Source organism: Sorex araneus, chromosome 1 (genome assembly GCF_027595985.1).
Source record: "Sorex araneus isolate mSorAra2 chromosome 1, mSorAra2.pri, whole genome shotgun sequence".
In the NCBI taxonomy this organism is placed as follows: Eukaryota; Metazoa; Chordata; class Mammalia; order Eulipotyphla; family Soricidae; genus Sorex; species Sorex araneus.
In genome coordinates, this window is record NC_073302.1 from 194,603,730 (window position 1) to 194,627,385 (window position 23,656).

The 23,656-nt window shown below is 51.2% G+C and overlaps 1 protein-coding gene across 2 annotated transcripts; it reads right to left on the reverse strand.

The window, feature by feature from the left end:
- Positions 1-1,637: 1,637 nt before the first annotated feature.
- On the reverse strand, positions 1,638-23,656 carry SDHA (succinate dehydrogenase complex flavoprotein subunit A). 2 transcript variants are annotated; one of them, XM_055147605.1, is made up of 15 exons: positions 23,498-23,656; positions 19,403-19,489; positions 18,459-18,620; positions 16,699-16,842; positions 16,414-16,578; positions 15,394-15,542; positions 14,470-14,594; positions 11,558-11,726; positions 10,545-10,740; positions 7,249-7,420; positions 5,862-5,980; positions 3,836-3,947; positions 3,610-3,740; positions 2,350-2,463; positions 1,638-1,919 (listed from the first exon to the last, which is right to left on the reverse strand). In XM_055147605.1, exons 1-15 carry the CDS (start codon positions 23,558-23,560, stop codon positions 1,833-1,835), a joined length of 1,995 nt encoding a protein of 664 aa, XP_055003580.1. In that variant the 5' UTR covers positions 23,561-23,656; the 3' UTR covers positions 1,638-1,832. The 2 variants fall into 2 exon arrangements, with proteins under 2 accessions (XP_055003580.1, XP_055003569.1); XM_055147594.1 differs by having other exon boundaries at positions 19,403-19,492; positions 23,498-23,650.

Genomic DNA, 23,656 nt, shown 5'->3' on the forward strand with positions numbered 1-23,656 from the left:
TGTCCACCCACCATGCTTTCTGAGAGAGCAGCTGATTGTTCTCTGGGTCACTGACAGTTGCCCCGTGACATTTGCACCCGGAGACCTTTCTTTTTCAGTACTGTCAAGTGCCTGCCATGCAGTGAGTGGGTGTCTTACACCTGGCTCTGCTCTCCGTGGTGATGACAGCATCCTGATGGGATCGCCTGCTCCCTGCTGACTAGAGGCAGTGCTGCTGAGTACTTGCCGTGGATCGATGGGACAGTGTGAAAATTTAAACTACATAACTGATTAAAACCAAATAATGACATTGGTTACACAGTACAAGTGTGAACATTTATTATTTTTCACATTCTTGTTTGGGGGCTACACCTCAAACTTGAGTTGCTTGCTGGCTTCCAGCCGCCTCCTGTCAAATACCCTCTGGTCACTTTGATGTTACTATCTCAGGGTCAGCTGCTGTGGTATCCTATCTAAGATTAAGATTCATTCACTTCAGATGTTTTTTTGCTTTCTGGGTCACACCAGCGATGCTCAGGGGTTACTCCTGGCTCATACACTCAGGAATTACTCCTTGTGGTGCTCGGGGGACCATATGGGATGCTGGGAATCGAACCTGGGTCGGCTGCGTGCAAGGCAAACGTCCAACCCACTGTGCTATCACTCCAGCCCCTTCAGATTTGTTTTCAAGTTGGGGGTTGCAAATATCTATTGGCAAAGGCTGTCAGAGCCCACCTCTGCCCAAGCAGTCCTCTCCACACCATCTCATCTTCCCAGCCTGGTTTCAGAAACAAGCAATGGAAATTGCAGTTATCAGGCTTGGGACTAGGTGTGTAGAGGCTGGAAGTTGTCCCCTTTTTCTTGGGGCCACAGCAGTGGTGGGGGTGGTAGGGACTGAAGCCAGGGCTCCTTTCTGCAGAAGCACCAGCCCTTTGAGCCACCCCTAGGCTGGTGGCCACCCCTGCAACTGTTGACTGGACTCTGTTGTGTGACTATGCCTGACCCCCAGGGCTTACCAGTCTAGACTAGCCAGCATCTGGCCCAGAGTTTTCTCTGTTTCTGTCTCACAAATGCTCCAGGACTTATCTGTCTTCTTTTTCTTAGCCAATTTCCTTGGATCCTCCAAGTGGACCTCCTGGGACAATGGTAAGTATGTGTACTTTCAGATGCTGCTGAACTCCCTCAGTAGGGCCTACAACAATCTGGAATCTTAGTGTAATGTCTCACAGCTTGCACAAAATTCTGGAGTTTACTTATCAGTAAGAAATTATCTTAGTATAGTTTGTTAGCATTTCCATTTTGGGCCGTAACTGCAGAAAAAAATAGTCTTACCACCATTTATGTAACATATTGATGCTGGTGTGTACTACTGCCAGCTCACACTTGGATATCCAATAGGGTAGACAACAGAAATAATTATTGTTGCTAAAGTCTCCTATCACACTTTAGTTTACTGCCATCTGTAAAAGCAGAGCACAACTAATAAAGCCCCCGGTGGGGAGAAACATCAAGGGTAGTGCTAAGATTCCCATGCATGAGTATGTACTACCACATAGCACCTGGGTTCATATCACAGAACAATAAGATCACACTTTGCATTTCAGATCCACAAATAACATGTTTGAAGTGTAAGCCCTTAAATGAACTTGGGAATCCGATTAAGTTTGCAGTTTATGTTTTATTGAAGAAGGTGCCTGGTTTTAGTATTACACAAGGACAAAGCAGGTATAGGGCTAGAGTGACTTTCCTGCATGCTGATTACTGGCCGCAAAGCTGGCTGCCCTGGCTCTGGTAGGCACCGGAGCACACACAGTTGGTGAGGACACATGGTGCAGAGCAGGGTCTGTCTCTGCTTAGTAGGAGCGGATAGCGGGCGGCACGGTGGCACAGTCAGCCTCGTCCAAAGTTTTATCAATTACAGGTCTGTATTCCAGCTTGACCTTGAAACAGAGTTGATGGCAAGTTAGAGGAACGCTCCCAGGTCCTTCTGAAAAATCACTAGGAACACAAACTGGCCAGCAAACCCACCCACAGATGACAAGGGCCTCCCTGGAGCAGTTTTCAGCACTTGAAAATCACCCAAGTGCCCGAGTGGGTACTGGCGCTGTCACTTGATAAAACCACATGACAGTGAAATGGAGCAGTTAAGTGGCATAGTACAGGGGCCAGGGAGAGGGTGGGGGACAGTATAGGGAGGGGTGGGTGGCAGAGTGACCCCCCTAGACCCCCACAATATACCTTTCCTGTTCGTCTGTACGTATCACGTGCACACACAGCCCCATACACACCTTCCCCATCTGTACACGTGCAGACATAGCTCCATTCACACCTTCCCTATGTGGACACGTGCAGACACAGCCCCATACACACCTTTCCTGTCGGAACATCCACATAAGAAAGTGTGTGCTTCCTCCAGTGCTCTGCAAACGGCTTCTTCTGCTGGCCCTGGATGGGCTTGGAGTAATCGTATTCGTCAACCCGTACCTGAGGTCAGAGAAGGCACATCTGATTTAGAAAATGACACAACAATGAAGTTACTTCTACATCTACTAGAGCAGAATAGCCAAAAAACAGGGCAAGCCTGGCAGCATGCCCCATAAAACAAGTGGGACATGACCCAGACTCTAGCCCGAGAGTCAAGTCTGGCTTGTCCACTGTCCACCAAAGGCCCACAGGACACAGCACCTAGCCCCGGGCCAGGAGATGCCACACCCTATGCTCACAGGAGTCGAGCTCTATTTTTCTTCCTACTACCCAGTGGGCCATCATTGAGTCTCTGGAGAACTTCAATCAGAAGTCTGACAAATTGTCAGGCGGTCTTGTAAAGAAGCTAGAAAATCCTGAGACTTTAAAACCAAGCTCCCGGAAGTGACCTCTTATAGCCTAGTTCTCCCTCTCGGAGAACCTGGCAAGCTACCGAGAGTTTCCTGCCCGCATGGGAGAGCCTGGCAAACTCCCCGTGGTGTATTCATATGCCCAAACCAGTACCAATGATGGGTCTCATTCCCCTGACCCTGAAAGAGCCTCCAATGTGGCACCACTGGGAAGGACGAGTAAAGAGAGGCTTCTAAAATTTCAGGGCTAGGATGAATGGAGATGTTACTGAGACCGCTCGAGAAAATCGGCGATCAACGGGATGATGATGATGACTACCCAGTGGGCAATGGCAGAACTTGCCTCAAGTCTGTGAAACATTTTCACTTTCTCTTACTGATCTGTAATCTGAAAGACATTTAAAAAACCTGGTGATGGAGGTTTTTAAACAAAGACCAAACAGGTGTAGGAAAGCTGGGACTGGGCAGGACCCAGCCTGGAGGAACTTTTGATTCTCAGCAAGTGCTTTCAGCTGAGCCAGGGCAAGCTAAGACATCCCAAAACAGAGCTGTGAATCCATTGCAGCCCAGTGACCCCAGGGAAAAGCAGAGCGAGCCACTTCCGTGCTTCTCACCCTGGTGAGCTGAGGAAGGGAAAGGAGAGAAATATAGGTGCAGGGCTGGGGCAAGGAGGTAGGTACAAGGGGCAAAAGTACAGTACGAGGGGGAAAAACTTCTGTCCACTGACTAGGAGAGGGAGCTGGAGAGCAAGTACAGCCTACAACTCTGTGGACAGGGCCCAGGGCAGTTTGCGCACCTTGTAATCCTCCCGGGCATGAGCCCCGCGTGACTCCTTGCGGGCCTCTGCCCCATAAATGGTCTGCAGCGCACACAGCATCAAATTCTGTAGCTCCAGGGTCTCCACCAGGTCGGTGTTCCACACCATCCCTGCAGCACAGGAGGGGGGAGGTAGGTGTGACAGAGCTCCAGCCTCAGCCGCGGGTGGGGGTAGGGTGTGTGGGGAAGCAGGGAAGTGGCCGCACCTCTGTCAAAGGTCTTCAGGTGCTTCAGGTCCCCGTAGAGTTGGCTGATTTTCTCACAGCCCTCCTGCAGCACGCTGCCCACTCGGAACACGGCGGCATGGTTCTGCATCGACTGCAGCAGATGCACATATGAGGCTGGGGCACACGCCAAGCTCATTCCCCAGTCCACCCCTCATGACTCTTTAAGCCCCATGAGACAAGGTGAGGAGCTGTCAAAGCTGGGTCAGAGACAGGCGGGGAAGGCACTTGCCTTGATCGTGTGTGCTCTTGACTAGAGCCTTGACATCACGTAAGCTCCCCAGAGCACTGAGCTGAGAGCAAGCACAAACTGTAAAGCCTCCAGATTTTCCTTCTGACTTCTATCAAATACTTCTATGTATTAAACAGGTGAAATGAGCAGCTGAGAGACTAAACCCCCAATCCAGGACAATAAGCTCATTCCTCTGATCAGTACAATCAAGTGCTGGCTAATGGGTCCACTCCAGGGGCCCATACAGCAGGTGTCTTAGACTCATGCACACCATGTCAGAGGAGCAACTGCAACCCCGACACCACAGGGCCTATCACCCCAACCAGAATCTGGGCAGGACTCAAGGTGGCAGAAGGGCAAAGATGCTGCCAGGTTCTACCAGAGCCTTCTTGTCCACTCACAAGCTAGGGTGCTACCATGGCAGTCTACAGGGGTGCAAGGAAGGAGAGTCAGAGGCCTGCAACCTCAGCACTTGCTCCTCTCGTCACTCGGCCCATGGTTTCTTAAGTATGTTCACACAGCCAGTTTGACTGTCTATACTTCTCAGAAATGTGGTATGGAATCAACCTAAGTTCAGTTCAGGTGCTGAAAAAATGTTTTTCCTGTCTTACAAAATGACTGTTCCGAGACACATGTGAAATGGGGCTGTCTGGTGTGTGCTGAACCCTCAACACTGGGCCTAGCCTTCCATACACCCACTTCCCATGACCTTCCCCAAGTCAGTGCACACAGCTCTGCAGTCTCAGGTCCGAGGGCTGCGGCCTCTGGCACCTGTTAGTGGTCCCCTCCCGTTCAGACAGGAAAGTAAAAGACTCATCTCACAACATCTTCTGAGCGGACGGAAATCACATTTGTGAACTCACAATCCCTCTATTCCACAAGCTCAATTCCTAGTTGTTTTACATACTGCTTGATTAGCCTAAACATATGGCATCCATTTTTCTGGGGTCATACTCAGCAATGCTCAGAGGTTACTCCTGGCGCTGCTCAGGGGACCATATGGGATACTGGGAAGTGAACCCAGGTCGGCCTGGCAAGGTAAACACCTTTCCTGCTGTACTATCACTCCAGCTTCACAGTCTCTCTAGTAACACTAAATGTAAAACCCTCTCAGCTCCGCAGACAGGCCACACTCCCCACGCTCAAGCTCATGTGGCCTGAGGATGAAGTATCTCCATGGCCAACATGCCACCGAACTGCCCAGCTCCAGCTTCCATCCACTCACTATATACCTGCTCCCTGCCTGCATTTGAAGGGAATGATGGGCCCAGGTTCAGGGCAATCCCAGAGCTGCTGGAAGCTGGTGTGATAACAGAATGGATTTCCAGGCAATGTGCTGGCTCTCAGCATATGTGCTAAATGATGCTCTAACAGAATTCAAGCATTTCAGCCCTTGCCCTGTTCCCCTTCAGGCCATGGTGCACACACACTGGACAGAGTCACTCTGAGGAGCCACACCAAGACCCCAGGAGAGTATGAGATGTCCCTAGTGCTACGGAACTGCTAGTTCTGCTCTGGGCTATACCACTCCAGAGTTCCGAGGGAAGAGATATGAACCAGGACCTCCGTCTACTCACTCCTGGTCTCCTTCAGATCAGAACCCCAAGACTGGGTCCAAGCAGGGCCCAACCAGAGCCTGGGTAGCCCAGGTACAGAGTCCAGGTGCGGGGCCCAGGTGCACGGCCCAGGTGCAGAGAACAGGTGCAGGGTCCAAGTACAGAGAACAGGTGCAGGGGCCAGGTGCAGAGTCCACATTTACAGTGCTCTAGCTCTTACCTTCTGCATATTGAGCCTCAGTTCTGATGTTCTTATGCTTCCATCTGCAAACCTCAACTTATCGAGATTCATCACAGATTCTTCCCCAGCATTTGGTTTTATTGAGGGAACTTTATCTCCTTTAAAAACAAAACAAGGTGGGACAGAAGCTCAGAAGCACTGTCTTATGATCTTTTCTAATCTAAGTTGACATTTCTGAGGAAGTATTACTTAGCACGAGGCCAAAGAATCAACCAAGGCACAAGACCAGCAAAAAAAGTCCAGTAAAAAATCTCTAAAGAGGGGCCAGGGAGAGGGGCCAAAGGACCAGAGCGGTGCTTTGCACACAGAAGTTCCAGGTTTGACCCCTAGTACTTAACCCTAAGGCCCCATTGGCAGTAGCCCCCAAACTATTAAAAAGATACAACCACCAGTTGAGGTTTTTGCTGGTGAAAAGAGGGAGGGTGCAGAGGGATGGCTGGACGTATGGAGCAGTTCTCAGGAGCTGTTCCTGGCTCTGTACTTAGGAATGATCTCTGCTAGTGCTTAGGGGTTCAAATGTAGTGCCAGAAATTAGATCAGGATCAGGATCAGCTGCCTTTCTTTTTTTTCCTGTTTCTGGGCCATACCCGGCAATGCTCAGGGGTTACTCCTGGCTCTGCACTCAGGGATCACTCCTGGTGCTGCCTGGGGGACCATATGGGATGCTGAGGACTAAACCTGGGTCAGCCTCATGCAAGGCAAAGGCCCCACTGCTATACTATCTCTCTGGCCCCGGCTAAGCCACTTTGCAAAGCAAGTATATTATCCGCTGTACAATCTTTCTAGCCTGACAACTATCAGCAGAGGCCAATTCTATGATTTTACAATCATAGAATACATGATTGTACAAGGACAGTCACACCCCCTGTTTTGTTTGCATTAAACCTCTCCTTTAAGCTTGTTTTGAGAAAGGTCCAAATTTTTTTTTCTACAAGTACCAAGAAGACATTAATTTATAACTATTTAAACTAATACTGCACCTCAAGTAACTATTATAAAACCAGAGAACTAGTACGTGATAAATAGTATGCAATAATTCCCTTCAAGATAACAATTTCCTGGTGTTTGGCTGAGCAGCAGAGCTCATGCATCACATACACGTGGCCCTGGGCTCACTCCCAGACACCAAAAAAAGAAAAACAAAAATGCCTAAAAATGACCAAATTCCTAATTATTTTGGAGTGATTGCTCCAAAGAACATGGCTGCAAACCCCACTTGGTGGAAGATTTCCTCTGAATTGTTCAGGCCAGTACAGCTGTCGGAGCTATAGTACATCCTGTTTGGGGCGGCACCAGCTACCACTGAGTGCACTTTCTTACGAGACCCGGTGGCCTCTGACCCCTCAGATAGCCTGACAGTATGTACCAGGTCTGCAGGACTCAGCGATACTCAGGGCACATGCCCGGCCAAAGACCACCAGGTCCAAGAGTGAGTTCGCCCCCAGTCGGTTGGCACCGTGCACTGAGGCACAGGCAGCTTCCCCGCAGGCATACAGCCCAGGCACAACCTGATCCTGGCCGTTCACGTGCTTCAGCACCTGTGGGAGAGAAGAGCAAACAAGGTATAGGAACTCAGTCTGCACAGACCATCTTCCCCACAGACCAGTGTGCAGGTTGGGAAGGACGAGAGCAACTCTGACTTCTGCCATACATCTCATGTGCATCAGAAACCTCACACACCACCTACAAGCCAAGCCTGGTCCTATGCATTCCAGAGGCAATGAAGGGAGCAGGCGGGAGTCCACAACTCTGGGAGGCAATCCATACTTCCAGCTCCTCATCACGAGCCGGGCACGGATCCCCCTCTCTGGTGTACACAGCACGATTCCTCCCCTCGTGTACACGGACACGATTCCCTCCTCGTCATGTACACAGACACGATTCCTCTCCCTCATGTACATGGGCACAGTTCCCAACCTCACGTACTTAAGTATAGTTCCTTGCCTGTGTACACCACAGTATATTTCCTACCACCTGTGTACCAGGACATAGTTTTATCCCTCATGTATGTGGATACAATTCTTACCTGTCATCCACATAGGATGAATTCCTATCATTCATCTACAAAGCTGGTTTAATTCTGACTCCCCGCCCCTTTCCAGGGACTAAAAATCCCTGGAAAGCTTGCAGTGGCAGTGTGAGTTCACAAAGTAAATCACAGGGGCTACTGCCATAATGCATGTTGCGTTCAGTGGCCCAGAGCTGTCTCCCCGCCTCCCCAATACAGAGACAGAGAGACGGGGAGACGGAGACCATAGCCTGATGGTGAAAATGGCCTGTTCAATGCAGATACTCATAGAATATTTGAAGGGAGGGTTGAAGTAAGGACAGGTGTGATTGGTCATTTACACAGATAAACATTTGGCAGAGGAAATTCTCTTGGGGAGATCAACTCATGAAGACTGTCTCCCAGGGACATCTACATTGCTTTATCTTTCCCTCTAGCTGTACATGTTATCAGTACTTGCAGTTGTTTGGATAAACACAGTAAGAGAAAAAGATCCCAACATTTAGTTCTCTGGGCTGAGAACAAGCAAGGCTTTTACTGTAAATCCCAGACTAAGTCCTCAGGCCAGTTCAGCTTGTCCTTCCCCATGGGGGTCCTGTCTCGTAAGTTATAACAGTTTGCATCAAGACCATGCATTTATGTTTTTAGAATGTCCCATTTTGATGCTGGTTAGCTTTGCCACTCGCCCTGGGTCCATCCCAGTCCCATGGCAGGACCTCCCTTTTGGGGTGTTAGGAACTACAGTAACTGAAGCCTGAGTCAAGTAATTATGACCAAGTAATTATGCCCAGAGTCAATCAACTCCCAAATATTAGGAGCATAGCACTGATGATCTGTGTTTAACCAAAGAACATTGCTCTACAGTAAAATATAAAAACCTATAGGGGAAATAGAAAAGCAGGTGCAAATATACAGCACATCAAATACAAAGCAGTACAAATACAAGTTCAGAATTACCAGAAAGTTTTGGCTTACAAGTAATCAAGATTAACTTGGGAACTGTGATAATAAGAGGTAAAACACAAGGAAAAGATTAAAGATAAACTTAAGTTAGGAATGCCAGCAACAGCATGTTAAACTTCTCTGGGAGGAAGAAAGGGGGCAATTCACTGATGAAGCCTAAAGTACTTAGGGTCAATATCCAACACAAAGAAAAGATTGAAGGTAGACTTTAACCAAATTAGGGATGTTAGCAAGGGCATGGTAAGCTTCTCTGGAGGAGGAAAGGGGCAATTCACCAGTGAATCCTAAAACACTTAGGATTGACACCCAACATCCAGTCACTGTAAAAAATACTCATTGCACAGGGTCAGTGTGAAAATGAATGAAGGTCATCATAAACTGTGTAGGGTAACATTGGGTTTGTCCTTTCAGCCTTGCCGCAGGGAACTTAGTTTACCTTAGAGCAATGTCCTTTCTGTATGGACACAGGAAGACAGTTAATATTATGCTTTGTAACTTGGGAGCTGATTGACTCCAATAATATTTACTCCTGGGCATTTGCTTTCTCGACTCAGTTGCCCTTAGTTCCTAACACCCCAAAATCAGGGTCCCGACGAGAGACAGAATGGACCCAGGGCAAGCTGTGAGCTATCCTGGCATCAAAATGGGCCAAGCCAAAGCGCCACAATACTCAACTGTAAGTTAAGAACATGGTCATAGACAAATGCTGTCATGATCCAAAAGTAAATGACGAGACTAGATCCCTGCTGGGGTTAGGAAGACTAACCTGACCTGAGGACTGTGGTCTAGAAAATATAGTGAGATGTCCTCAGAAAGAACCAAACTTTAAGTTTAATACATCTCTTACTGTGTCCATACAGAATGACATTGCTAGAAATATCTGAGGTAGATTTACTATAACTATTTAAGTGGATTATTAGCTGAGGAAGAAAGAAAGGGACACACTCTGACACACCCTTGTTTGGACCCCACCTTTGAGTGGATCTCCTAGTAATCCGGAGTAATCTCCTTAGATGAGATTTTTGTTCATCTCCTGGAGGAGTGGTCTTACCCCTCTGTTGATTTGTTAATGTCAACCCACCTTTGTGTCACCGCCCTATGTGACTGCTATATAAACTAAGACTGTGGGGGAAGAGAGGGAGACAGCAGAGACAGAAGAAGAAGGACAGCAGCAGGACACAGACAGAAGAAGACACAGCAAGGAGAAGACACAGAAGTGAGGGAGAAAAAGGCAAGACAGAAGCAGCAGAGAAGACACAGAAGCGGAGAGAGAAGACACAGAAGCAGAGACAGAGAGGTCGGAGGAGACCAGAGGAGAGACTACAGAGACAGACACAGAGAGACACACAGAAGCAGAGCACAAGGAGCCATCCCGATCCAGTCCATACACAGCGGCTTGAGAGCACCGAATGTGAGCTGCGCATGCGAGAGAGCTGCCCCCGAAAGTCCATGGACAACAGAACAGAACACAACACGCACCTCATTGCACTCTCCCGTGCGCATCTTATTTTTTACAATAAACTGGAAACACTGCTTGTAAAGGAATTAAAACTGGTTTTGGAAGAGCGTAAGACCCTCAGTCCTGCTGTGGTACATCATAGCCAATACTCTCACTTTCATGGATGGCAAATAGCCACATGTGGCCCTGGGACCCATTGTGCACTCGGCCTGCTGCAGGCCTCCACACTCACCTGTCCCTTGTAGTTCGTGGGAATGCCACCCATGTTGTAGTGCACTGTGGGCAGGACAGGGATTGGCTCCTTAGTGACGTCAACGCCAGCAAAGATCATCGCTGTCTCCGAGATGCCAGGCAGGCGCACAGCCAGCTGCTCGGGGGGCAGATGGTGCAGCTGCAGGTAGACATGGTCCTTCTCAGGCCCACAGCCCCTGTGGAGAGCATCAAGGGCAGACGGTGAGAGGACGGCTCACTGGAGCCAAAGTGCCAGGCTCAGAGATGGGAAAAAACGTCCCCTTCCCAGGTCCCCATTCACGCCTGCCTTTCTTACATGCTGACCACAACCACAGGGGACCCAGGTTCTGGGGCACAGCCATGAACAACTCGACAGAACCTGTCCTCCTGAGGCCAGTGTGTTTTTCCTTATCCAATGCATTAAAAATCACTTTTGTGCTAAATACGCCAAGAAACTATGAGACTTCCAATGCTGGAGTATAGAAGCTCTGGACTAGAGAGAATAGAGGTAGGGCACCTGCCTCGCAAACAGCCAAACCCAGGTCAATCATAGGCACCACATATGGTCCCTCGAGCACACCAGGAATGATCCCTGAGTACTCCTGGGTGTGGGTGCTCCCCGCCAGAAGGAAAAACTAGCAGTACAGAAGCACTAGAAGTCCGGCAGCAGAATCTGAGTACTCCACAGTGACTGCCACAGCAAAGCCCTACACGCCCCCTGCAGGTTAACCGTGCAAGCATCTCGGATGCATGTGCCAAGCGCCTGCAAAAAGGAGCTGGTGTATGCTACTCTTCAAGTGTCACATGTTCATAGGTTATGTTCCACAGACTCGAGATATATTTAATCCAACTGGCCAGAGTCCTCAAACTCTAGGTCTTCGGATGTACTGAAAGGAGGGCAGCCCCTGAGGTTGGGGGAAGAGCTGACTGCTGCTAGGACACCAGACGACAACAGCCACATGGGAAGGAGGCTGTGCCTGCATGCACTCGGGGTCTTTACAGAATCACACCCACCTTCCTTCTCGGATTTCCAGAGTCATGGACCGGGACACAACGTCTCTGGATGCCAGGTCCTTTGCAACAGGCGCGTATCTCTCCATGAACCTCTCTCCTTGACTGTTGATGAGGATACCCCCTTCTCCGCGGCACCCTTCCGTAATGAGGCATCCAGCACCATAGATGCCTGCAGAGAACCCAGTAAGGTTTTTTTTATTAATTTGGTTTTTTAATTAGTGAGTCACCGTGAGGGTAGTTACAAATTTACCCATTTTCGTGCTTGTTTCCCTCATACAATGTTCAAGAACCCATCCCTCCACCAGTGTCCATTCTCCACCACCAATGAACCCCGTATCCCTCCCACCAATCCTGTCCCCCTCCATCCCACCCCACCTCTGTGGCAGGGTATTCCATTTTGTTCTCTCTCTCCTTTTGGGTGTTGTGGTTTGCGAGAGGCGTATTGAGTGGCCATCGTGTTCAGTCTCTAGTCTACTTTCAGCACACATCTCCCTTCCCGTGTAGGATCTCCAACCACATTTTACTTGATGTTCCCTTCTCTATCCAGGCTGCCTTTTCCCCAGCATGTGAGGCCAGCTTCCAAGCCATGGAGCCAACCTCCTGGTATTATATACTACTATTTGAACCCAGTAAGTTTTAAAGCTGACAACCTCCATGTCTATATGTCAAATACAAGTCGTTTTCCAGGGGAGAGGAGAAGAGAATACAAAGGGATTCATACTCTCAACAGAAAAAAATATTTTTAATGAAGTTTTGGCTAACTGTAAGGAATAGGCAGAATCGAATGAGTGCAGCACAGGGATGGTGCTCAAGGCCTCACATGTGCAAGATGTGCTCTAAGCTCCGGTCTGCTAATGCTAGTTGGTTTGGAGGTAACTCCTGTCAAGGTGTTATCTGGTGGTGGTCAAGGACCACATGGTAAGCAGCATTGAAACCAGGGCTCCAGCATTCAAGGCATGTGCTCTAGCTCTCGCCCTATTCCTCCAGCTCCTCCACCATAACAGAACTATATGAGCAACAGCTCAGGGTCTATTGCTGGATGTTTCAATGCTCCATTAATGGTGGTGCCCGGGGAAGAAAACCCAGCTTGGGAAGTTGCTACCTGAAGTGACCAAATGACAGCACAGGCCAGGCTTTTCAAAGGAGTACTTAGGTGGTCCTTTTATTCACAACTAAGCTGCCTTTTTGGCGGTGACAGATGGGTGTTTGGGTCACACCCAGCATCTGTGCTCAGGGGACCACATGTAATGGCAGGGATCGGATCCAGGTTGACCACATGCAAGGCAGCACCCTACTGGCTGTACTACCACTCCGGCCCCATAATTACGCTTTGTAACAATCCCCTAATATTCTCATTTTCAGAGACAGCAATCTCAGAGAAAAAGTCAAGGCCTTGAAACTCGACTTGTTGGATGATCCAGAGCAGAAGGGAAGAAGCCCAACTCCAAGCCTGCCAATACAGCTGGGGCTGCACCTGATTCTCTTTTTTCTTTTTTTTTTGGGGGGGCGGGGGTTTGGGTCACACCCGGCGATGCACAGGGGTTACTCCTGGCTCATGCACTCAGGAATCACTCCTGGCGGTGCTCGGGGGACAACATGAGATGTTGAGAACTGAACCTGGGTCGGCCACGTGCAAGACAAACGCCCTACCCGCTGTACTACTGCTCCAGCCCCTGCTTCTCATTGAGCACCTGATTCTCAATGCTTTCCACTAATGTGACAAAAAACAAGGATGCCAAGTGCCTCCATGTTCTTAATCAGGTGACAAATGTAGTGTCAATGTAACTTAAAAACACTTCCATCATTACTCCAAAGGACCATCTTAATTTTAGAACAAGAATGCAAATTCTTTTATTTCCTCTACCTTTCATTTTTCCAAGTTTTAATGGCATTTACTCAAGTGGTTTACCACTTATGCTAAAGAAGCACAAGATATGGAACTGTAAGTTGCAGGCGGAATTCATGAGACCCAATCTTTCTTTCTTTCCCTAAAAGTTAGTAGCAGAGCTTGAGAGACAGCAAAGCAGGCTAGATTCCATGCTTTGACCCTGGTCTTGACCCCTGATACCACATGGTTCCCCCTGAACACCAATGGCCATGACCCAAAACAAAGCAGGTGGTGATAAAGGTCAAGGAGAGAGCTCAAAGGTGATGCATAGGCACTAATGCGGAAGACTGGGATCAGTCCCCAACACCACAGAGCCAGAACCTGAGAGCTGGGTCTTCACGCAGAGCCAGGAGTAGCCTGAGCACCCTCTGGCATGATGTATTCAAAGCACAAATGTGTCAAGCACTTATTGCCACTGTAGATGCAGTCCCTGGTCTATAGGTCAGAAAGTAACTAAGGGTATGATCTGTCCCAAGATGCTTTTCATTTCTGGACACATCCCCAAACTCCAGTGCTGAGCTACCATTTCTGAACTAATAACTCTTTGGCTTGTGGTGTCTGCCCCTTCAGTCCTCGCATCTGAAACCCACCTTCGTACAGCTCCTCGTGGTTGAGCCCCAATACCACCACCCCCAGTCGGGGGGGACCTACCTGCCACAGGTGTATCCTCCTCACATACCTGGTTTCATGCCCACCTGGTGCTGGAGCTGATCAGATGCAGCCCTCCGCTCAGAACGACATCTGTGTCCCTGTGCCCATCCCATCCCTGTGTCCACCCCCACCTCCCACTCAAGGTCCTACTGCTCCCAGCCCACATCAGAGCAAGCCACAGGCCTAGCAGGTTTTGGGGAGCTGACTAGTTCGGCAGGAACTGAAATGGACACCTGCTTCTGAACCAGAGTGGACAGTGAACTAAACCAGCTCAAGGAAACAGGGGTCAAGGAGAAAACCCTGGATACAGGCCATGGCTGCCTCAGCCGGGGTACCTTAGAGGGTCCTCACAGGACTTGTGAGCCCGTCCTACCTGTGGGGTGGAACTGGACAAACTCCAAGTCCTGGCAGGGGAGGCCAGCCCTGGTGATCATGGCAGTGCCGTCCCCGGTGCTGGTGTGCGCAGATGTGCAGCTGAAGTAGGTACGCCCGTAGCCTCTGGAAAATAGGCAGCAGAGTGGTAAGTGGGCATATGGACCCTGCCCTCAAGGGACGCGCTGGCAGCAGAGCCCAGGACAGGGGTCTCCTTCGAAAATGAGCACTCTGTGCTGTCACAGCTACTTCATAACGAAACCTTAGCTACATTCTGGATCCTTTCCCCCTCCCTTTTGTGGTTTATGGGCCACACCCACTGGTGCTCAGGGATGCTCCTGGTAGGGCTAGGGTACCCTGTTTGGTGCTGGTGATTGAATCCAGGTCAGCTGTGTGCAAAGCAAGAGCCCTGCCACTGTATTATCTCTCCACCTTTGAGATTCCCCTTTTTAACGTGAACACCAGTGGGTAGAACAGAACTCACATACTCCAACAGTCCCCAAGAAAGCAAGGGCTGCTGCCCAGAAGACACCACTTGATCCCACCAGCTGCACCAAGTGACACTAGCCAACACCAGGGATGCTCTGTCCCCAGGATACATACGAGAGACAAGCAGCTACTTTACTGCCTGCATTGGGTTATGACAACCTGAGTCAGGCCAGAGAGATAGCACAGCGGAGAGGATGGCTTGCCTTGCACAAAGCCAATGTGGCTTTGATCCCCAGCATCCCATATGGTTCCCTGGGCCCCATCAGGAGTGATACATGAGTTCATGGCCAGGAGTAAGCCCTGCGCATCGCTGGGTGCAGCACAAAAACAAAGAGCGGCCTGTGTCTGAACCTTGAGTCTATAGCACCTGTTTTCACAGAATAAAACAACTTCACTTCCCCACAGAGCTGGAACTTAGCAACAAGCAGGTCCCTACCCAGTAGCCACAACGGTGTTCTTGGCTCGGATGCGATGGATCGTTCCGTCTTCTATGCACAAGGCAATGACGCCACGACACTCCCCATTTTCCATCAGCAAATCCAAGGCAAAGTATTCCACGAAGTAGCTAGTATCATAGCGCAGAGACTGGAAAACGGGAGAGACGAAATCCTGCTTTGATGACAAGCAGTGCCACACCCATGTCCAGGGCGACACTGCTGAGCAGTCAGACTTGGGCCTGGGTGTGCATCCTGTAGGGCAGGTGCAGTCGGAAAAGTGCCGGGTGAAAAAGGGTGCACATTCACTTGTCCAGACTCCAGGATTGGGACACTCACACCTCTGCATGCCAGACGAACGCAGCCACGGCATGGAAGCAAGCCTCCCGAGGCAGCCTAGACACTGGTGCCAAGGGATTCTGCCAGACAAGGGGGCCAGCCTCACACTGGGCTGCTGGCTGCACATGGCCACTGACTAAAAACAAACAGTACATCCCAGACCACATCAGGTCGTGGTCACGGGCCATGGGCGGAGGCTAGACTGGAGAGCACATGATCCGCAGCAGAGCAATCGCTACTAAAAGCTCCACACAGACCGGACCGCACAGTCCCTCTGGCTAACAGAAGGCTCCTGGGAAACTGCCATCTCCCACAGGACACAGTCCGTGGCATAGGCAGGCTTGCCACACACCTGTCGTGCCAGAGAAGCCACCACTGTTGTGACCTTTGTAAACAAAAGCTATGTACCTACTATCTCAAAGCCAGAGTTCAGAACTGAGACATTCCAAACCGTGAACACTCAGAACGAATAACGGGCACTCAGCACTGAAGCACGTCAGTCAGTTCAGAAACGCGTGCATGGTGATGGTCACCATGTTCCCAGGCAGAAGCTTGCACCCCAGTCACTAACACCTTGACGTCCTGCAGCTGAGTGGCCCTGGGCTGGCCTCACTGCTCTGCCCACCTCCCCACTCACGAGGGGCCCCTCCTCAGGCACCACATACAAGCACTCAGGCACTCACCCGTCCATACAACGTGTGCAGCAGTGAGTGGCCAGTCCGGTCAGCCACGCAGCAGCACCTATGGGCCTGTCCGCCTTTTCCGAACTTCAGGCTCTGGCCCCCGAAGGCGCGCTGGTAGATCCTCCCATCCTCGGTCCTGCTGAAGGGCATGCCATAGTTCTCCAGCTGTGAGGCAGAGACATGGGTACTTGGGAGTGCATTTCCAACTTCCAAGCCCAGGCCTGGGGGACCCCACAAAAAGACCCTCGCTGGCACGGCTCCCAGACAGAGCCACAGGGACATTACCTCCACCACCGAGGCAGGCGCCTGCTCCGTCATGTAGTGGATGGCGTCCTGGTCTCCCAGCCAGTCGGAGCCCTTCACCGTGTCGTAGAAGTGCCACCTCCAGTTGTCCTCCTCCATGTTCCCCAGAGCAGCGTTGATCCCACCCTGCACACACCACAGACCCATCAGGAGGCACCTTCCAGAACACTCTCCCCGACCCCCGTGGTGGGGAAGACAAGACCACGGGATAGTGAGGGGCTGCTCTGGAATAGGGCAGGCCACGCCTCTCTCCTGGACCAGGAATTACATGCCAGAGGACTCAAGGGCCATCAGGGGTCTGTCTGCTCTGCCCACCCCATGGCTCATGGATGGCACCTGGCCCCTCTTGGACATGGACCTGCTACTCCCAGTGGGATCTCTGGGCATGTGTCTGTGAGGTACTCTGTGCCAATCACTGGTTCTCATAGCCCAAGAACCATGGCAAGCCCGGCACGGGAACCTGCTGTTGGGCTCTGCTTCCCTGTTTCTCCTGACACAGCCAGGTGCTCCATGTCTCGTTTCACAATGTCCCTCTATTTCTCAGCTGATCTTCAATCATAATCTGAAATCAGTCAGACCCATGCCGGACCCCTCCCCGGCCAGTACTGCCCCACCTCGGTTTCCAGCTCAGCAAGCACCGAGCAGAGCCCTGCAGATGAGAGGCACAGAGGTCAGTGGCTCAACCCTCCGGATGATGCAGCCTCGACAGAACAAGAGACAGAGCGGCCGCAAAGCAAACAGAGCTCAAGGGAACAGGAGCACACACAGGGCTGCATGTGGGACGCTGGACAGTCACTATGCGTAACCAGCCCATCCTCAAGGCAGCCACAGCCCCTTCACCCTCACCCAGCAGAGCTCCATTTTGTTCTTGCTGTCTACTGATACCAAACTGCCTGAGCATGGTCCAACTTGCCAGGATCACTCTGAACAGTGTGGACCTATATCCCCTTGCAGACAAGGACTTCTTCAAAGGCTCCCAGGAGATCTGCCTCAGAACTAGGGTCTGGGTGGCCAGTGCCTGAGGAGGCTGCTGGAGGCCAAGCACAAGCCCTCATGTGGGTCGTAGGATCCCTGTTTCTGCCTCTGAGGGAACTGTATCCTGAACAGCAGATGGGCTAGACATGACATCATACACCACTGAAGCACCTGTAACAGAGCCTGAGAACCGGGCCACAGGAGAACTTCCCAGGGCCTGAGAACCGAACCATGGGAGAACTTCCCAGAGCCTGAGAATTGGGCCATGGGAGAACTTCCCAGAGCCTGAAAATTGGGCCATGGGAGAATTTCCCAGGGCCTGAGAATTGGGCAACAGGAGAATTTCCCAGAGCCTGAGAACTGGGCGACAGGAGAATTTCCAGGGTCTGAGAACCAGGACCCAGAACTTCCCAGAGCCTGAGGACTGGGCCACGGGAGAACTTCCCAGGGCCTGAGAAATGGATCTCGGGTATCAGCACACTCCCCCTCCCTTACTTTCTCCCCTGAGGTGACAATTTCTGTTCTGTAAGATCAAGGTTATCACCCCCAAGGTTGGCCCTGCACAAGGCAAGGCCCTGGGAAGGAGAGCGCAGAAATAGCGAGAGTCAACATGGTCAGAAAATTCATCCAGGGACACACTCCTCTCAGACTGGGTCAGGGCGTCAGAGAAGGCCAATTACAAGCTCCAGGCAGCAGATGGGCAGCAGCTGGGGTGAAGGTGTGCACTGAGATCTGCATACTCCAGAAGTGTCGCATCCCCCTCTCACCTGGGCGGCAACAGTGTGGGACCGGGTGGGAAAGAGTTTTGTGACGCAGGCAGTGTTAAAACCAGCCTCAGAAAGGCCGAATGCAGCTCGCAGGCCTGCCCCTCCAGCGCCGACCACCACTGCATCAAACTCATGGTCTACCACGGGATACTGTGCAGAAATCTGTGAGACAGAAACCCAGTTATCCACCGAGCCCACCAGATGGGAGGAGCCCCCAGGTACACTGGGGAGTGGGGGCCACACAATAAACACTGCGCCAGGTGCCCACTATGTGCTGTGATGCTCCTCTGGACACAGCAGAAGACATGGGGAGTCCAGAAGCCGCCCCACTGAGTGACACTCTCTGTGATGGCACCTGCTTCCCCTGGCCAGCTGCACCTCCACCCACCCCTGTGAGCACCTGAGAACCACAGCCTGGACCCTTTCCGGCCCATGCTGGGTATAAAATGGACAAAGTGCCCACCAGAAGCTGGCCACTGTGAAATTATGAGATAGGCTTGTAAATAAAGGCCAGCTGCTGCACAAACAGGAAGTAGGTGCACTCAGCACAAAAGAGTCCAAGATCACTTTCCAAGGTCCCTAGGGAAGCCCGTGGATCCCCAGGCTGCTGGTGGAGACAACGTCTATTCCTTAGAAGTCCACAGATACAGCAGCTACTGGTGCTCCACTTGACACTGACCAGGGCTACAGACATCAGTGCTGAAGCAAATAGGGTTGATACCTGCTCCTACTTGCATTATGATGATCAGTGATCTGAACACACACTGGATAAGGATTTCTTCCATTAAACAACAACGGTACATACTAGTACATCTACATCAATACTAGTACAACAGTACATCTGTGTGTGCACCATTATATGAAAATCCAGTATTGCTTGTCCCCTCCGCTCCAGGCCTCAAAGCCCAGGGAATTGAAAGAGGGAAAAGAAACGAGGTACTCACAGAATCTGAAACTTTAGCAGATGACCTCTTAGTCCCGTCGACAGTGAAGTGGAACCCACGGCAGCCTGTGTGCGATGTGGCCGGACACTGCTGAGACACACAGAGAGCCTGAGTGTGCTGGGGGAGAGGGAGGGGGAGGGCAGAACTCCCTCAGAAGCCCTCTCATGGTGTCCCCTGGAGGGCAGGGGCTATGCATGCTAGGAAAAGCTCTTGCAGCTCAGAGGACACTCAGCCACTCACTCAGACACAAAAAAGGAAAGATTTTCGATTTTTCTTCCCCGTTGGGGCTTTCTGGGCAGTGGGACTGTCGGGACTGCCCACTGGCCAATCACCGCCCAGTGTGCGTTCCTCAGCAGACAGGGAAAGGACACTACTGTAAGGAAGGGCAGCTGCAGAAACAGCGGCTGCATGCTGGGAGAGCTGTACTACCACTCAAGAACAGTCATTTTAGTCCCATCTTCTTCAAGCTCAGGGCTGGGAGCCAGAGTGGGACTTCACGCACACAAAGGCAAAGCATGTACTCTACACAGACTAAAATTCCCAAACACATATGCTAGAGAGACACGAGCATGTGCCTCTGTGTCTGAGAATACGGAATAAACTTAGAGCCAAACCTGACAGGACATCCCTGAGGGAAGAAAGGACTTGGTAAGGGCAACAATCCAAGGGCTGACCCCAGTAAGCACCTCACAGTCCCCCAGCATAGCTGCTGGGAAAAATCCCCAAGTACCACCAATGGGGTATGACCCAGAACCAAAGCACATGCACTCAAAGTCGGGCAGGTACCTCATGCCTCAAGACCAAATGAAGGTCACAGGACACTTAAGACCTCACATCAACACAGTTTCCTGGCTTTCTAAGTAGAACTGAACTGGTTAGAGTGGTATTCTTTTTCTTTTTAAACTAAGCAACTGTGATTTATGAAGTTTTTGATAATCGCATTTTAGGCATACAATATTTCAACACCAATCCTACCACCAATGTCAACTTCCCTCGCCAGTGTTCCCAGGCTCCCTCCATGCCCACAACCCCATCCCATCCCTGTCTGTCAACTTGATAGGTACATTACAAAATTCCAGCGGTTGCAGCTTTAGAGAGGTATTCTTGAGTTCTCTGGTTTCAAGTTTAAGTAATTTGTTTTATCGGCAAGATAATTTCATTTTTCTTTCAGAAAATTAAAAAGTACAAAAAATAGTCATTACTTTATTGTTCAGCTATATATATACACATATGTGTGTGTGTATATATATATATATATATGTATATATATATTGGCTTTTTGGGTTACACCCAGCAATGCTCAGGAGTTACTCCTGACTCTGCACTCAGGAATCACTATTGGCAGTGTTCAGGGGGACCATATGGGAAGCTGGGGAATCGAACCCAGGTCGACCGCGTGCAGGGCAAACACTCTACCCGCAGTGCTATCACTCCGGCCCCTGTTCAGCTATATTTTTAAATGCTGATCAAATCTTGCCAAAGATAAAGTCATTACAAAACATTAGTAATGTTCTTGAAATGTTCAAGTACATTTTATTATACCAATGTAAATTGAAATAGAAAACAATGAGATTCCCTTGGCATTTATTCTTTCTAGAATATTCATAAATAGACCTAAAGAAACACAGACCCAAGAAGTGGCACTTACTGTAATAAAATCTCGAGCAAATCACTGTATGATCACTCCATGGATATCAGGAACACAAATCTTTGTGTTCTGATTTGGCAGAGGGTTTTTTTTTTGGGGGGTGGGGGGCATAACCAGCAGTGCTCAGTGCTCAGGGATTACTCCTGGTGGGCTCTGGGGACCATATGTGGAGCCAAGGATCAAACCCAGGTCAGCTGGGTGCAAGTCAAGCACCTTACCTGCTGCAATATGGCTCCAGCCATTGAGTGGTGATCTTAAAATCTGCAGACTCCAATTTTAATCCAGATTGTCTTTCGGTAAGACTAGTGTTTTCTATTTTTTTTTTTATCACTTACTAATCAAATGTGCTCTGCAAAGAAGCTGCAAACTTTCTCTAGTGGGGCAACCTGAGAAATGGGCAGTCTAACTGCAGAAGCACTCTCCACTGGCAGAATGGGGCTCCCTCACCTCATGCCACACCCAGACTCAGCGGCAAGAAACAATGGATCAGCATGACCCAATCACAGTAGTCCATAAAGGATCTGGAAGAGGTTCCCTAACTACTCGGAGGGTGGGGGAGGCGTGTCAGAAGGGTGAGGTCAACTCAGAGTAATGTCCAAAGGGGTTGAAACGCACCTGCAGATTCACAGGAGAGGGGAGAAGGCTGCACAGGGCCCGGCACCAACACAGCCCAAGTGTGTCTGTGGAGGTACATGCAGCCTTAGTTCTTTACACACTTTCAGAGATATTAATTTCTATTACTTGCGTAATTAATTTCATTAAAACTTGAAGGCTCTGAACCTACAGCTCACAAACTTGCGTGGCCACGTGAACTCTGGCCTGGAGCAGTACACAGAAGTTCTGCACAGAACTCTCACGAGCTGAATCTATCCCAACACAAGGGATCTGCATCTGGGTCTGCCCTCTGGACTCTTGGAAATGCCAGATTAAACCAAGCCAAGTCACAATTTTTCAAGTGAACCTATGAAACCATCACATAGAACACGGAGCTGAATGCCAACGGTGGTCTATTATTTCAAGGGGCTGGAGAGAGAGAACAGACGCTAAGGCACTCCTCTTGCTCACAGCCAACCCTGGTCCAATCCCCAGCACTGCATACAGTTCCCTGAGCACAGAGCCAGGAGTAGGCCCAGAGCACTGCTGGGTGTGGCCAAACCCTGCCCAATAATCACAAGAAGCAAAACAAATGTTAATACAGTGGCCTAACTCTTGCAATTCTAACCAACTGTCAAAAAGCACATTTAAAATACATCCAAATAAACAGACTTTATTAGATCACTGCTTTGTATATGCCTGCTAAGGCTCTGAGGAAGCAGGCAGCCCATGAGAATTTAGGACCCTTGGTCCGGTCTATTGAACAATATTGTTTGCCCTCAGCGCCCTGAACAGGGGCGAAGGTAGCACGGGTGGGATAGTCACTCAAGAGCAACGGAAAATACGAAGCGACTTGCAAAAACCACAGAGAGGACCTCCTCATTGGACACCCCCAAACTTCCTTTTTCTTTCTGTTCTGCTGACGCCGGTTTTCAATTTCCAATTTGGGACGTGCCCACAGTTGCCCACCTGCTCCTCCCACAGGTAACCAGAGCCACTCCTGGTTCCCGCTGGCGCAGCTCACACCCGCTTCCAGTGAGGCGGCGCTGTGGCATTAGCAGAACTGTGCAACCCGGGACGCAAACTGGCCCCTTAGTTCAAACCGGAGTTCTGGGGCAGCTTTAAGCCACGGGGAGCAGATCCAACACCCACAGGAAAACCACCTTCACCAAGACAACACTTTTAAGGGTCATTCTTGCTGGTCTAACCTGGAGGCCTCGTTTGCCAGGACAGAGATACGAAGCCAACAGCTGACCCACCCAGGACCAGGCGCGCCACCCAGGCTGCGGGGCCGGTGGTCGGTTCCGGTGTGCTCCCTCCCGGGCGAGCGGGCCGGGCCGGTGGCACCAGGCTCCCGCACCGCGCTACGCTCCTTGCAGAAAGAGGCTCGGCCCGGACGAGGTGCAGCGGCCTGTCGAGCACCGGAGCCGCGTTCCCGGGCAGCGGCCAGTGGCCAGCACAGCTGCCCGTCCGCTCGCGACTCTGGGGGAAAAGCGGCCGGAGCGCGCACGGAGTCCCGAGCACGGACCACGCAGGCCGCTGCCCGCTCCCGGGACGTGCGCAGGGAGCACCGGGCGGGGAGCAGCGGGCAAGGGCCCCGCAGGCCGCGCCGACCTTGGCGGCCGCATCCTTCGAGGTCACCGCCGCCGTGCGTCCGTGACCTTCACCGGGGCCGGCGGGCGGCTGCGGCCGAGCCCGGCGTCCCCCGGGCCGGGTCCGGAGGTCTGGGCCAAGGGGCCCAGCCCGGGACCCGCGTCCGCCCCGTTATGCCCGCGGGCACCGTCCGGCCGCTGCCGCCTCCGCGGGCTCCGGGCATCCGCCCGCCCGGCAACCCGGCCGCCGAGCCGACTCACCAGCCCAATCAGCACCTGGCGCCGCTGGCGCAGCAGCCGTGACACGGCCCGGACCCCCGACATGTCTGCGCCGCCGCGTCCCGCAGCCCCGGCGCCCGCCCGCTCGCGCCTGCGTCCCTACCGGCCGCGGTCACACGGGTCAGGGGGCGGGGCTGGAGG

Excerpts from the sequence above, each read along its gene's own strand:
- SDHA (XM_055147594.1), bottom strand. The coding sequence starts at position 23,560 with ATGTCGGGGGTCCGGGCCGTGTCACGGCTGCTGCGCCAGCGGCGCCAG. Across the intron at positions 15,543-16,413 it reads TGCACACGTTGTATGGACGG|TCTCTGCGCTATGATACTAG; the intron begins GTGAGTGCCTGA and ends CCCGTTTTCCAG. Across the intron at positions 14,595-15,393 it reads AACACCGTTGTGGCTACTGG|AGGCTACGGGCGTACCTACT; the intron begins GTAGGGACCTGC and ends CCTATTTTCCAG.